Raw genomic sequence first — 16,030 nt, forward strand, 5'->3', positions numbered from 1 at the left:
CACAATGTTACACAAGCAATGGTTACCTCAGCATGGAACGCAGAGGGAAAGCAGAACGGCGGGCAAATGGGTGCTCCTCAGGACTGTGGGGTCGGTGTATCAGCTGAGAAACTGCAGGAAGATCGACTTTGTGATCGCACAATACACACACAGACGTCAATCGCACAGCACAGTCAGACCTCGGAAACAGAGCGCTAACAAATACTAGATGTTTATTTAGCACCAGGAGACAGACGGACGGAGGAGGAGGAGGAGGAGTGCTTCCAGTTGGAAATAACAATACCCACGCTCCACGTTCATCACCTGCACATACGTGTCACCATTGTGGCGTTTAGTCGGTGTCATTATTACTTCATCCAATGAAACACTGACAGGATTTACCATGGAGAAGAAGCCAGGATATAAAACAGAATATTGTACACACTGTATGATAACAGCAGGGCAGGTTGTGGATCCGATGCTTCATGTGTTATTTTGTCCCCCCCCAAAAAAATTCTGTGACGCAATATATCATTTCAATTCTGTATTAACGACACAAGGCAAGTTCTGTGCACAGAATACAGCTGTGGCGGAGACGGGATATCTGCAGGCCGATCCCAGCGCCCCTGAGAGAAGAGGGTATTACAGGACACATCGTCTGTGCAGAACCCCTCAATGTTCGCTACCCCATAGAGTCTCCGGCCTGGCAGGTTTTACCTCCCAGCAGCAATCACAGATTGCAATACCTCACAGTGCTGGAGGACAGTACTAGGGTCCTTCCGACTTCCCAATGACTTGTCTGTTCCCTTTGGCCGGAATCATCCTTTACTCTCAGTCCCTGTGAGATTTATCCGTCAGGCTTTTCCTCTCGTACTGAAACAATAAGACAATGGCGAAGCTTAGACAATAACCACTCTCTATACGTTACGATCATTTTACTCTTGGCGGCTATAGGAGTTATCCTTAACAAACGCATCCTGGGTGCATTTTACAGCATGATGTAAGAGGAAACCGAATGCTATATATACACTGGTATATGCATACCTATAAATAATGATCTAATCACGAAACGTAAAGCCGGAACAAAAGAATCTCTCTCATCCATCTCCAAGCCTCCATGACCGTCTGACCTTGTACCCCCCCAGCCACTGTACCACCTACCATCTCTAGCTGACGTCCGATGTTTCCCATGGTTATACCTCCAGCAAAAAAGATACACGGCAGCCATGATCGCACATAGAGAAAGTCAGGGGACGTGTACCTATAGAAAGAGGACGACAGTGGTCAATTTGCAACCCATAAAGACATTTGGGCCCCCTAATGAGCAGAAAGCACTTACTGGTATACCCCGTTATACACCAACAGCTGAGAGACGAGCGTGGCAAAGAAAGCTATTCCCATTCCCAGGCACAGGCCACTCCGTGACCGGTCAAACGTCCACCACAGCCCAATGGCCAAGGCAGCTAGCGTGAGAGACAGCTGCATGTTGTTGGCAAAGTCCACTTTCTGGTGGATGACGGTCAAGGAGAACACAAGAGGCTGCAATACAAACCAACGACGCGGAAAAAGGGAAATAAAACACAAGCAGCCAGTATTCACAGATCTCCCGATTTTACTTATTCTCTTCCCCTCGTTCCCTGCCCAGGGTCTGGCGGCTTTGTCTCCTCTACTTCCTCATCTATCGGTTTATTAAGGACTAGGGGGTCTATTTATTAACATTATTTTTTCTAAAATAATGTGAAAAAGGATGTTTTCTCTAACGTCCTAGTGGATGCTGGGGACTCCGTAAGGACCATGGGGAATAGCGGGCTCCGCAGGAGACTGGGCACTCTAAAGAAAGATTTAGAACTATCTGGTGTGCACTGGCTCCTCCCTCTATGCCCCTCCTCCAGACCTCAGTTAGAATCTGTGCCCGGCTAGAGCTGGGTGCTCCTAGTGGGCTCTCCTGAGCTTGCTAGAAAAGAAAGTATTTTGTCAGGTTTTTTATTTTCAGAGAGCTTCTGCTGGCAACAGACTCTCTGCTACGAGGGACTGAGGGGAGAGAAGCAAACCTACTCACGGCAGCTAGGTAGCGCTTCTTAGGCTACTGGACACCATTAGCTCCAGAGGGATCGAACACAGGTACCTAACCTTGATCGTACGTTCCCGGAGCCGCGCCGCCGTCCCCCTCGCAGAGCCAGAAGAACAGCAGCAGCAGAAGCATGAAGACATCGAAATCGGCGGCTGAAGACTCCTGTCATCACTTAAGGTAGCGCACAGCACTGCAGCTGTGCGCCATTGCTCCCACAGCACACCGCACACTCCGGTCACTGTAGGGGGCGGCCACCTGGGCAGCAATTAAGTACCTTTTTGGCAAAAGTAGACATATATACAGTCTGGTACTGTATATATGCCCGAGCCCCCGCCATTTTTTACACATTAAAGCGGGACAGAAGCCCGCCGCTGAGGGGGCGGGGCCTTCTTCCTCAGCACACCAGCGCCATTTTCTCTTCACAGCTCCGCTGGAAGGACGCTCCCCAGGCTCTCCCCTGCAGTATACAGGTGCATTAGAGGGTAAAAAAGAGAGGGGGGCACATAAATTTAGGCGCAGAAATATTTTAACAGCAGCTACAGGGTAAACACTAAGGTACAATGTAATCCCTGGGTTATATAGCGCTGGGGTTTGTGCTGGCATACTCTCTCTCTGTCTCCCCAAAAGCCTTGGTGGGGTCCTGTCCTCAGTCAGAGCATTCCCTGTGTGTGTGATGTGTGTCGGTACGCCTGTGTCGACATGTTTGATGAGGAAGGATACGTGGAGGCAGAACAAGTGCAGCTGAGTGTGGTGTCGCCGCCGACGGTGCCGACACCTGATTGGATGGATATGTGGAAGGTGTTAAATGATAATGTAAACTCCTTGCATAACAGATTGGATAAAACTGTAACCTTGGGACAGTCAGGGTCTCAACCCATGCCTGATCCTACAGCGCAGAGGCCGTCAGGGTCTCAAAAGCGCACACTATCCCAGATAGTTGACACAGATGTCGACACGGAATATGACTCCAGTGTCGATGACGATGAGGCAAAGTTGCAGCCTAAAATGACTAAAGCCATCCGCTACATGATTGTAGCAATGAACGATGTATTACACATTTCTTAGGAAAATCCTGTCCCTGACAAGAGGATTTAAATGTATGGGGAGAAAAAGCATGAGGTGACTTTTCCCCCTTCACATGAATTAAATGAATTATGTGAAAAAGCGTGGGATTCCCCTGACAGGAAGGTGATAGTTTCCAAGAGGTTACTTATGGCGTATCCTTTCCCGCCAACGGACAGGTTACGCTGGGAATCCTCCCCTAGGGTAGACAAGGCGTTGACACGCTTGTCTAAGAAGGTGGCCCTGCCGTCTCCGGATACGGCCGCCCTAAAGGATCCTGCGGATAGAAAGCAGGAAGCTATCCTGAAGTCTGTTTATACACATTCTGGCACACTGCTGAGGCCAGCAATTGCTTCGGCCTGGATGTGTAGTGCGGTAGCTGCATGGAAGGATACTCTGTCTGAGGAGATAGATACCCTGGACAGGTACACTGTTCTACTGACCCTGGCACATATCAAGGACGTGGTCCTATATATGCGGGATGCCCAGAGGGACATTTGCCTGCTGGGCTCTAGAGTTAACGCAATGTCCATTTCTGCCAGAAGGGTCTTATGGACTCGGCAATGGACAGGGGATACCGACTCTAAAAAACACATGGTGGTTTTACCTTATAAGGGTGAGGAATTGTTTGGGGACGGTCTCTCGGACCTAGTTTCCACAGCTACGGCTGGGAAGTCAAATTTCTTGCCCTATGTCCCTCCACAACCTATGAAAGCACCGTATTACCAAATGCAGTCCTTTCGTTCTCAGAAGAGCAAGAAGGTCAGAGGTGCATCCTTTCTTGCCAGAGGCAGGGGTAGAGGAAAAAAGCTGCACCATGCAGCTAGTTCCCAGGAACAAAAGTCTTCCCCGGCTTCCACTAAATCCAACGCATGACGCTGGGGCTCCACAGGCGGAGCCAGGAGCCGTGGGGGCGCGTCTCCGACATTTCAGCCACCAGTGGGTTCGCTCACAGGTGGATCCTTGGGCTATACAAATTGTGTCTCAGGGATACAAGCTGGAATTCGAGGTGATGCCCCCTCACCGTTACCTAAAATCGGCCTTACCAACTTCCCCCATGGAAAGGGAGATAGTGTTAGCGGCAATTCACAAACTTTTTCTCCAGCAGGTGGTGGTAGAGGTTCCCCCCCTTCAACGGGGAAGGGGCTACTATTCCACTATGTTTGTGGTACCGAAACCGGACGGTTCGGTCAGACCCATTTTAAATTTAAAATCCCTGAACATTTATCTGAAGAAATTCAAGTTCAAGATGGAATCGCTCAGGGCGGTCATTGCAAGCCTGGAGGAAGGGGATTTTATGGTGTCTCTGGACATCAAGGATGCTTACTTGCATGTCCCCATTTATCCGCCTCATCAGGAGTACCTCAGGTTTGTGGTACGGGACTGTCATTACCAATTCCAGACGTTGCCGTTTGGCCTGTCCACGGCACCGAGAGTTTTTACCAAGGTGATGGCGGAAATGATGGTGCTCCTTCGGAAGCAAGGGGTTACAATTATCCCATACTTTGACGATCTCCTCATAAAGGCGAGGTCCAGGGAGCAGTTGCTGATCAGCGTAGCACACTCTCAGGAAGTGTTGCGTCAGCACGGCTGGATTCTGAACATTCCAAAGTCGCAGCTGATTCCTGCGACGCGTCTGCCCTTCCTGGGCATGATTCTGGACACAGACCAGAAGAAGGTGTTTCTCCCGGAGGAGAAGGCTCAGGAGCTCGTGACTCTGGTCAGAGACCTCCTAAAGCCAAAACAGGTGTCGGTGCATCACTGCACACGAGTCCTGGGAAAGATGGTGGCGTCATACGAAGCCATTCCCTTCGGCAGGTTCCATGCGAGGATCTTTCAGTGGGATCTGCTGGACAAGTGGTCCGGATCGCATCTTCAGATGCATCGGATGATCACCCTGTCCCCCAGGGCCAGGGTGTCTCTTCTGTGGTGGCTACAAGGTGCTCACCTCCTCGAGGGCCGCAGATTCGGCATACAGGACTGGGTCCTGGTGACCACGGTTGCAAGCCTCCGAGGGTGGGGGGCAGTCACTCAAGGAAGAAACTTCCAAGGGCTGTGGTCAAGTCAGGAGACTTGTCTGCACAGAAATATCCTGGAGCTACGGGCCATATACAACGCCCTGAGTCAAGCGGAGCCTCTGCTTCGAGACCAACCAGTGCTGATTCAGTCAGACAACATCACGGCAGTCGCTCATGTAAATCGCCAGGGCGGCACAAGAAGCAGGGTGGCAATGGCGGAAGCCACCAGGATTCTTCGTTGGGCGGAGAATCACGTGCAAGCACTGTCAGCAGTGTTCATTCCGGGAGTCGACAACTGGGAAGCAGACTTCCTCAGCAGACACGACCTCCACCCGGCAGAGTGGGGACTTCATCAAGAAGTCTTCACGCAGATTGTAAATCGATGGGAACTGCCACAGGTGGACATGATGGCGTCCGCCTCAACAAAAAAATTAAAGAGGTATTGCGCCAGGTCAAGGGACCCTCAGGCGATAGCTGTGGACGCACTGGTGACACCCTGGGTATTCCAGTCGGTCTATGTGGTTCCTCCTCTTCCTCTCATACCCAGGGTACTGAGAATCGTAAGAAAAAGAAGAGTGAGAACAATACTCATTGTTCCGGATTGGCCAAGAAGGACTTGGTACCCGGAACTGCAAGAAATGCTCACAGAGGACCCATGGCCTCTGCCTCTCAGACAGGACCTGTTGCAACAGGGGCCCTGTCTGTTCCAAGACTTACCGCGGCTGCGTTTGATGGCATGGCGGTTGAACGCCGGATCCTAGCAGAAAAGGGCATTCCGGAAGCAGTTATTCCTACGCTGATAAAGGCTAGGAAGGACGTGACAGCAAAACATTATCACCGTATATGGCGAAAATATGTTGCTTGGTGTGAGGCCAGGAAGGCCCCTACAGAGGAATTCCAGCTGGGCCGATTCCTGCACTTCCTACAGTCAGGTGTGACTATGGGCCTAAAATTAGGGTCCATAAAGGTCCAGATTTCGGCCCTATCCATTTTCTTTCAAAAAGAACTGGCTTCACTGCCTGAGGTTCAGACGTTTGTTAAGGGAGTGCTGGATATTCAGCCTCCTTTTGTGCCACCAGTGGCACCTTGGGATCTTAACGTGGTCTTGGCTTTCCTGAAATCCCACTGGTTTGAGCCACTTAAGACAGTGGAGCTAAAGTATCTCACGTGGAAAGTGGTCATGCTGTTGGCCCTAGCCTCAGCTAGGTGTGTGTCAGAATTGGTGGCTTTATCATGTAAAAGCCCCTATCTGGTTTTCCATATGGATAGGGCAGAATTGCGAACTCGTCCGCAGTTTCTGCCAAAGGTGGTGTCATCTTTTCATCTGAACCAACCCATTGTGGTGCCTGCGGCTACTCGTGACTTGGAGGATTCCAAGTTGCTTGATGTAGTCAGGGCTTTGAAGATCTATGTTGCCAGGACGGCTGGAGTCAGGAAAACTGACTCGCTCTTTATCCTGTATGCATCCAACAAGCTGGGTGCTCCTGCTTTAAAGCAAACCATTGCTCGCTGGATCTGTAATACGATTCAGCAGGCTCATTCTGCGGCTGGATTGCCGCATCCAAAATCAGTGAAAGCCCATTCCACAAGGAATGTGGGCTCTTCTTGGGCGGCTGCCCGAGGGGTCTCGGCATTACAGCTTTGCCGAGCTGCTACTTGGTCGGGTTCAAACACATTTGCAAAGTTCTACAAGTTTGATACCCTGGCTGAGGAGGACCTGGTGTTTGCCCATTTGGTGCTGCAGAGTCATCCGCACTCTCCCGCCCGTTTGGGAGCTTTGGTATAATCCCCATGGTCCTTACGGAGTCCCCAGCATCCACTAGGACGTTAGAGAAAATAAGAATTTACTCACCAGTAATTCTATTTCTCGTAGTCCGTAGTGGATGCTGGGCGCCCGTCCCAAGTGCGGACTTTCTGCAATACGTGTATATAGTTATTGCTTAACAAAGGGTTATGGTTATGTAGCATCGGTTGAGTGATGCTCGGTTGTTGTTCATACTGTTAACTGGGTAAGTTTATCACAAGTTGTACAGTGTGATTGGTGTGGCTGGTATGAGTCTTACCCTGGATTCCAAAATCCTTTCCTTGTAATGTCAGCTCTTCCGGGCACAGTTTCCTTAACTGAGGTCTGGAGGAGGGGCATAGAGGGAGGAGCCAGTGCACACCAGATAGTACTAAATCTTTCTTTAGAGTGCCCAGTCTCCTGCGGAACCCGCTATTCCCCATGGTCCTTACGGAGTCCCCAGCATCCACTACGGACTACGAGAAATAGAATTACCGGTGAGTAAATTCTTATTTTCTGTTTTCACACCTTTTTCACATTATTTTAGTATCACCTGAATGTATTAAAGGGCATTTGGAGCAGTTTTCATGAAAAACTGCTCCAAACCCTTTCATTCACTTTTTTTTTTAGTAACCCACATCGCATTCCCCATACTTATAATGGGAAATGCGATGTGGCCAAATTTACTAAAAAAAAAAAAAAAAAAAAAATTTGAAAAAATACTGCAGTGTGCCCTGTGATAAGCTCGCCAGCGTTCTGCACCCTTTTGCCCAACGGGGACCCAGCAGAGTGACAGCTATGTGTGTCCGATTGACACACATAGCTGATCACAGTGTAAAAAGAAAAAAAAAAATGTAAAAAAAACAAAAAAACAATGGAGGTCATTCCGAGTTGTTCGCTCGCAAAGCGATTTTAGCAGAGTTGCTCACGCTAAGCCGCCGCCTACTGGGAGTGAATCTTAGCATCTTAAAATTGCGAACGAAGTAATCGCAATATTGCGATTACACACCTCGTAGCAGTTTCTGAGTAGCTTCAGACTTACTCGGCATCTGCGATCAGTTCAGTGCTTGTCGTTCCTGGTTTGACGTCACAAACACACCCAGCGTTCGCACAGACACTCTTCCGTTTCTCCGGCCACTCCTGCGTTTTTTCCGGAAACGGTAGCGTTTTTTCCCACACGCCCATAAAACGGCCTGTTTCCGCCCAGTAACACCCATTTCCTGTCAATCACATTACGATCGCCAGAACGATGAAAAAGCCGTGAGTAAAATTACTAAGTGCATAGCAAATTTACTTGGCGCAGTCGCAGTGCGGACATTGCGCATGCGCATTAAGCGGAAAATCGCTGCGATGCGAAGATTTTTACCGAGCGAACAACTCGGAATGAGGGCCAATATACTCACCTGTCCAGGGAGCCGGTGTCCGCTGCTCCGGTGAGCGCTGCTGGCGCCGGGTCCCCCATATGCTGCAATGTGACCCCGGTGCAGTAAAGGGACGCTGCAAAACGGCAGCGCACTTTACAGCACCGGGAGTCACAGTGCAGGAGAAAGACCCAGCGCCCGGCAGCCTCCTGAAGCAGCGTGGACCGGCTCCATGGACAGGTGAATATATTGATCTTCTGGTGGGGGGAGGGGGAAGTCCGCGGCGCGTGGGGGTAGTCACGACGGGGAAGGGGGGTGGGTGTCAACCGGGCGGCGGCGGTGTCGGCCGGGGCGGCGCATGCGCAGCAGGTCATCGGGGGAATTTTTTACGAAAAATACCCCGATGATGCTGCGGAGTGTCATCGCAGGGACAGAGCTAGACCGCAAGCTCTGTCCCTGCATGCGATAATTGATTCATCCCTGCTATGTAATCAATTATCGCAGTGCGCGTTGGGGCGATTTTATCACCTGTCATCCGCATCCTGGGTGCTGATGGTGATAAATAGGCCCCTAGGTCTGATTGTAGATCTAGGAAAAGCACATCTACTTATGGACTTATACCACCATTGTTATATATCCAAACCATTAACACAAGGACCCCTCCTCTGTCCTAAGACTGCGCCCTCCCTAAGAAACCATCTGGAGGATCTTACAGGGAAGGATACAGCACTGGCATGGTTTATGCCCACAAACACAGCCACACACCGCATGACGCTGGACCACTCCCTCTTAAACCTGTGTGGCTCCCCCAGGCGTCGGTCGATGCAGGGGTACAGGAGCCCGATGGCAGCTGTGACAGCAGAAGAAACAAATGATACTTGCATCTTGTTATAAACACTGGCCAGAGTAATGCAGGCGTATGGCGACTCCTACCTGCGGCTGTGCCACAGCAGAGCGGCACCCACCAGGCCGAGGACAGGAGGCTGGAGAGGACATCTGGGGGAAACAGGGTGACATTTCTCTGGACTTGTAACAGATTTAAAACCAGTGCCAAGAAGACACCGATGAGGAAAAGGAGGAAGCCGCGGATGGCTAAATTCATCTTCCGGCCGGGGTCCTGCAAGCCTCTTGTTGATCTTGCAGAGGATTCATCATCTCCGTCACCCATCACCTCCTGGTACCCAGAGGTGGGCAGCAGCTACAGAGCTACCCAGATCCTGCACATTGGGGAAACCAAGTAATATCAGAGGACCAATAATACTGCAACACTCTCATACTAGCCCTGAGAGTCGCCCAGGCAATATAAAGGAGAGCGGGGCGTCACAGAGATCATACAGACGGGATCTCATGCAGGAGACACAGGGTCAGGGTGGTCACAAAGCTGACAGGAGAGACACACTGTCACATAGATATTAAAAGTGGGGTGGTCACACAGGTGATATATGGGGGGGATGGGTAGTCACATAGATGACAGGAGGGAGAGGATACTGCAAAAGGGGAAGGGAAATCTCAGTGGTGATACACATGGAGTCGGGGGGGGGGAGTCACGGGTGATAAACATTGAAGGGGAGAGTCACACAGGTGATAGACATGGAGGGGGGGTGAGACAGGTGACACACATATTATGGGGCGGGGGAGGAGTCACACAGGTGATACACATGGAGAGGAAGCGAGGCACACAGGCGATACACATAGGGGTGAGGAGGGGGGGTGTTCTGGGAGTCACACAGGTGACACATATAAGGGGGGGGGCGGAAATCTCTCAGGTGATACACATGGAGGGGGATTACGCAGGTGATATGGAGGAGGGGAGATCAGGCAGGTGATATAGGGGGAGCGGGGATCAGGCAGGTGATATAGGGGGAGCGGGGATCAGGCAGGTGATATAGGGGGAGCGGGGATCAAACAGGTGATATAGGGGGAGCGGGGATCAGGCAGGTGATATAGGGGGAGCGGGGATCAAACAGGTGATATAGGGGGAGCGGGGATCAGGCAGGTGATATAGGGGGAGCGGGGATCAGGCAGGTGATATATAGGGGGGGCGGGGATCAGGCAGGTGATATGGGAGAGTGGGGATCAGGTAGGTGATATGGGGGAGGGGGGAATCAGGCAGGTGATATAGGGGGAGCGGGGATCAGGCAGGTGATATGGGGGAGGGGGGGGATCGGGCAGGTAATATAGGGGGAGGGGGGGGGGATCAGGCAGGTGATATGGGGGAGGGGGGGTCAGGCAGATGATATAGGGGGAGGGGGGATCAGGCAGGTGATATAGGGGGAGCGGGGATCAGGCAGGTGATATAGGGGGAGCGGGGATCAAACAGGTGATATAGGGGAGCGGGGATCAGGCAGGTGATATAGGGGGAGCGGGGATCAGGCAGGTGATATATAGGGGGGGCGGGGATCAGGCAGGTGATATAGGGGGAGCGGGGATCAGGCAGGTGATATAGGGGAGGGGGGGGGATCGGGGATCAGGCAGGTGATATGGGGGAGGGGGGGATCAGGCAGGTAATATAGGGGGAGGGGGGGATCAGGCAGGTGATATGGGGGAGGGGGGGGGTCAGGCAGATGATATAGGGGGAGGGGGGATCAGGCAGGTGATATGGGGGAGGGGAGGGGGGGGGGTCAGGCAGATGATATAGGGGGAGGGGGGGAGGATCAGGCAGGTGATATGGGGGAGCGGGTATCAGGCAGGCGATATGGGGGAGGTCAGGCAGATGATATAGGGGGAGGGGGGGGGGATCAGGCAGGTGATATGGGGGAGGGGGAGGATCAGGCAGGTGATATGGGGGGGGGATCAGGCAGGTAATATAGGGGGAGGGGGGGATCAGGCAGGTGATATGGGGGAGGGAGGGTCAGGCAGATGATATAGGGGTAGGGGGGATCAGGCAGGTGATATGGGGGGGGGGGTCAGGCAGATGATATAGGGGGAGGGGGGGATCAGGCAGGTGATATGGGGGAGCGGGTATCAGGCATGTGATATGGGGAAGCGGGGATCAGGCAGGTGATCTAGGGGGAGGGGAGATCAGGCAGGTGATATGGGGGAGGGGGGGTCAGGCAGATGATATAGGGGTAGGGGGGATCAGGCAGGTGATATGGGGGAGGGGGGGGGGATCAGGCAGGTGATATGGGGGAGCGGGTATCAGGCAGGTGATATGGGGAAGCGGGGATCAGGCAGGTGATCTAGGGGGAGGGGAGATCAGGCAGGTGATATAGGGGGAGGGGGGATCACGCAGGTGATATGGGGAAGCGGGGATCAGGCAGGTGATCTAGGGGGAGGGGAGATCAGGCAGGTGATATGGGGGAGGGGGGGGTCAGGCAGATGATATAGGGGTAGGGGGGATCAGGCAGGTGATATGGGGGAGGGGGGGGGGTCAGGCAGATGATATAGGGGGAGGGGGGGGATCAGGCAGGTGATATGGGGGAGCGGGTATCAGGCAGGTGATATGGGGAAGCGGGGATCAGGCAGGTGATCTAGGGGGAGGGGAGATCAGGCAGGTGATATAGGGGGAGGGGGGGATCACGCAGGTGGAAGGGGGAGAGGTTATACACAGGTGTTAGATGAGAGGTGGGAACCCAGACAGCGATTTCTCACCTCACAACCCTGTGTTTGTGTCAGGCACCCGGAAACACCTCCTCTGCGCTCCAGGCCTCGCTTTCACCCTCGCTCCGCCTGTGCTGCTTTTTACAGTTTAGCTTGTTGAACTCAGTCTCCCGATATGAGACTACTCCAGTTCCTAGAGGCAGAAATGTGTTTTACTTCTGTACTCCGGTTCCGGCGCCATTTTGTTGTGGACCGTCCTATCTGTTACAGTACGCTTACGCCTCAGGGAAAGCCAGCCGGGCCTCTTCTGTAGTAGTAAGACGCTAGGCGAGGACGTCCATCTTACTAGAGGCACCGGATACAGGTCCGTGTCCTGCACTCAGCGGCCATCTTGGTGGAGTATTAGCTAATGGGAGGAGCAGATTTGTAGTGTGATGATGTCCTGCTCCTGTGTAACCATAATACTAACAGGTAACAGCCTGCTCATAGGCTCATAGCTGTAAACTGTTGCTGAAAGCTCCGGCCAATTATCCTGCCCTCATTGCTGCAATTGGAATAAGTAGAATAAATAATGAATAAATAACACTATATATATATATATATATATATATATACAAAACAAGATTCAGAGTGCGCACAGTAATTCTAAAATTAATATAAACCAATTGTCATTAGCAAAAGACTCTTAGCTAGCAAAAGGGTTATTCTAGAGGTGCAGCCCCATTTAAGCGCAGAGTAGGGTACATTTGTGTGTACTATATATATATATATATATATATATTTTTTTTTTTTTCTTTCTTAATAATAAACAGGGACTGTACAGAGTGGTCGCCTCCCCCAGCATGGCATATCATCCTCATCCAGCCTTGTAATTACATGTGACGGATGTTTCCTGGGTTTCCGCTTTGTAGGCCAGGATAGAGGGTCAGCTGTACTGAGCAGGCAGTGAGTGACTGCAGAGCTGCAGGCCCTCCCCGATATTCACAGCCCCCCCCCTGAAGGTAATGCCCCAGTTCTCCAATATTGAGGAAAAGCCGGCTGCGATTTCCCTTATTCCATTTACAACATGCAATTATAACAATTGTAATTCGCTGATCTTTACAAATGAATCCGTACCTCTGGCAGTCTAGGCCTGCGCTCCAAAAGATGGAAAAATGGAGCCTAGAAAATATAGCTATGATTTTATCATCATGTTTTATGTTTAAGGCCCCATATGCAGCGACGTATAGGGAAAATACAAAGTACCAGTAACATGACGTCTCACAGGTACAGGAAATGACGTATCGCTGGAACAACACGGCAATAACCTGACAAACTAGTTAGGACTGCGGCCACTCCATAGTACATTTGAGTGATACTTAATATTTGCAGATATTCCTATAAATGGGTGTTTAAGGGGAACATGCAACAAATATTTAATGATAAATAGGCTCCAAATACGCAGGGGTTACAGCAGGGAGACTGGTGTATATTCTGTAAAGGTCTCTCTCCCCCTTGAGCTTTGTCGGTAGATAAGACGGGTCACACAGAAGCCGGGATCTCACACCACCAGAGGTGTATCTAGTGAGGAGGGGGCTCGTGTGCAGTTTCCATCTGGGACCCCTTCTCATAAGCGAGTAGACAATACTCTCCGACTTTGCTGCCCACTCCTCCGGGAAGGTATAGCACCAGTCATCGCACAGGGGCTGTGGCGGCCGCAAAGGTGGGGCATAAGGGGGGTGACGGCTTGAACGCGTCCTTACGGCTCCACCCCCGCTATATAGTGCAAAGAAATCAGACGTTGTATAGTGGGGGACGGGGATCCGATGACGCAATTCTGCATGGATTATACCTCCCACTTGTGCTCTGTATGTGGGCGCCCCCGGGGGTGTGGGAAACTTGCCCACATTTACGGGAGACCGGGAGTGCCACTTGATGTTCGGGGGCCTCCCGGCCGCTCCGGGAGAGTAGCCAAATATGGAGTAGACGCTGCGCAGTAAGGCCCTATCGGACGCAGGGGCCCGTGTACACCCATTATAGATTCGCCACCTGTTACACACTAATGCCCGGCGGTTGGATCTGGAAGACTGGTGTGTGCCCTGTACAGTTCTCTCCCCCGGGTGGTCTTCAGTATGCCGACTGACGGGATCCCGGCGCACAGTATCCTGGCGCCGGAATCTTGACAGCTGGCATACCGACACTTATTCTCCCTCGTGCGGGTCCAGGACCGCCGGAGCCCGACCGCCGGCATACCATACTGAACCCCTCTCCCCCTGCACACAGCAGCTGGGGTCTCACAGCACAATGCTAAATATTAACATTACTGAGAATGGAAACAGAACATCGCATAACCAGACATCTTTGCTGACAACTGTACCAACAAGACGCTCGTCTACATGTCATAGACATCTTCCAATAATTACCTCCACTCCCGGCCCTGTGCGGCTGTGCTGAGGAGTACTGTGTGAGTGTAGATGAATGTTCTGCACCGTGCGTCCTCTTACTGTGGATTGTGCAGCTGTATAACGTGTCATGGCTGGGAGCGCAGCCACATCTCATCAGAACTCTCCCAGCAGTGGGGAATATTGCAGGGTGACAGCTCCGTTGCAGTTGTAAATGAACTCATTACTGAGAGAACTAGAGTCGGTTCTGTGCTTGTCGCTGTAATACCCCATTCGTTTTACTGACGTTCTCTGCTCCAGGAACTCGCCGAGGAAGAAAAATGTTCTTTGCTCCACAAGGGTTAAGAAAATAGAAGAAGGAGGTTAGGAGAAGAGAAGTCAGGGAGATTTTTCATGAATATTATTGTTGTTTTTGTGAGGAAATATATTTGTATTTAGGGAACGGGAGTTTTTCATGTAATCCTATTTGTGCTGTTAGCGTACGCTGTTCCCACTGGTTCTTACACAATGGAAATGGTAGTGTAATGGGGCCCACACACGGCGCTATTTGTGCTGGGTGCGAGATTTGAGCCTATACAATGTGTGCTATACGATTTGGACTAAGGCCCTCATTCCGAGTTATTCGCTCATTGCCGATTTTCTCTATATTGCGATTAGTCGCTTACTGCGCATGCGCAATGTTCGCAGAACGCATGCGCTTAGTTATTTTACTCAACAGTTAGGTATTTTACTCACAGCATTACGAGGATTTTTCTTCGTTCTGGTGATCGGAGTGTGATTGACAGGAAGTGGGTGTTTCTGGGCGGAAACTGTCCGTTTTATGGGTGTGTGTGAAAAAACGCTGCCGTTTCTGGGAAAAACGCGGGAGTGGCTGGAGAAACGGGGGAGTGTCTGGGCGAACGCTGGGTGTGTTTGTGACGTCAAACCAGGAACGAAACTGACTGAACTGATCGCAGTGGCAGAGTAAGTGTCGAGCTACTCAGAAACTGCAAAGAAATGTCTATTCGCAATTCTGCTAATCTTTCGTTCGCACTTCTGCTAAGCTAAGATACACTCCCAGAGGGCGGCGGCTTAGTGTGTGCAATGCTGCTAAAAGCAGCTAGCGAGCGAACAACTCGGAATGAGGGCCTAAGTGAGGTATGCTATTTGAACTACATCAGATTTTGAATACACTACAATGTACTATGCTGGTCATTCCGAGTTGTTCGCTCGGTAATTTTCTTTGCATCGCAGCGATTTTCCGCTAACTGTGCATGCGCAATGTTCGCACTGCGACTGCGCCAAGTAAATTTGCAATGAAGATTGGTATTTTACTCACGGCATTACGAGGTTTTTTCTTCGTACTGGAGATCGGAGTGTGATTGACAGGAAGTGGGTGTTTCTGGGCGGAAACTGGCCGTTTTATGGGAGTGTGTGAAAAAACGCTACCGTTTCTGGGAAAAACGCGGGAGTGGCTGGAGAAACGGGGGAGTGTCTGGGCGAACGCTGGGTGTGTTTGTGACGTCAAACCAGGAACGAAACTGACTGAACTGATCGCAGTGGCAGAGTAAGTGTCGAGCTACTCAGAAACTGCTATGAAATTTCTATTCGCAATTCTGCTAATATTTCGTTCGCACTTCTGCTAAGCTAAGATACACTCCCAGAGGGCGGCGGCTTAGTGTGTGCAATGCTGCTAAAAGCAGCTAGCGAGCGAACAACTCGGAATGAGGGCCTAAGTGAGGTATGCTATTTGAACTACATCAGATTTTGAATACACTACAATGTACTATGCTGGTCATTCCGAGTTGTTCGCTCTGTAATTTTCTTTGCATCGCAGCGATTTTCCGCTAACTGTG

At 51.2% G+C, this 16,030-nt stretch overlaps 1 protein-coding gene across 1 annotated transcript; it reads right to left on the minus strand.

The window, feature by feature from the left end:
• Positions 1-510: 510 nt before the first annotated feature.
• Positions 511-12,143, minus strand: INSIG2 (insulin induced gene 2). The gene is made up of 6 exons (XM_063932844.1): positions 11,866-12,143; positions 9,208-9,491; positions 9,000-9,124; positions 1,319-1,485; positions 1,141-1,240; positions 511-852 (listed from the first exon to the last, which is right to left on the minus strand). Exons 2-6 carry the CDS (start codon positions 9,440-9,442, stop codon positions 811-813), a joined length of 669 nt encoding a protein of 222 aa, XP_063788914.1. The 5' UTR covers positions 9,443-9,491; positions 11,866-12,143; the 3' UTR covers positions 511-810.
• Between the last annotated feature and the right edge of the window lie 3,887 nt (positions 12,144-16,030).

This window comes from Pseudophryne corroboree, chromosome 7 (assembly GCF_028390025.1).
Source record: "Pseudophryne corroboree isolate aPseCor3 chromosome 7, aPseCor3.hap2, whole genome shotgun sequence".
Lineage (NCBI taxonomy): Eukaryota > Metazoa > Chordata > Amphibia > Anura > Myobatrachidae > Pseudophryne > Pseudophryne corroboree.

Excerpts from the sequence above, each read along its gene's own strand:
- INSIG2 (XM_063932844.1), bottom strand. The coding sequence starts at position 9,442 with ATGGGTGACGGAGATGATGAATCCTCTGCAAGATCAACAAGAGGCTTG. Across the intron at positions 9,125-9,207 it reads CTGCTGTGGCACAGCCGCAG|CTGCCATCGGGCTCCTGTAC; the intron begins GTAGGAGTCGCC and ends CTGCTGTCACAG. Across the intron at positions 853-1,140 it reads TCGGACGTCAGCTAGAGATG|TACGAGAGGAAAAGCCTGAC; the intron begins GTAGGTGGTACA and ends TTATTGTTTCAG.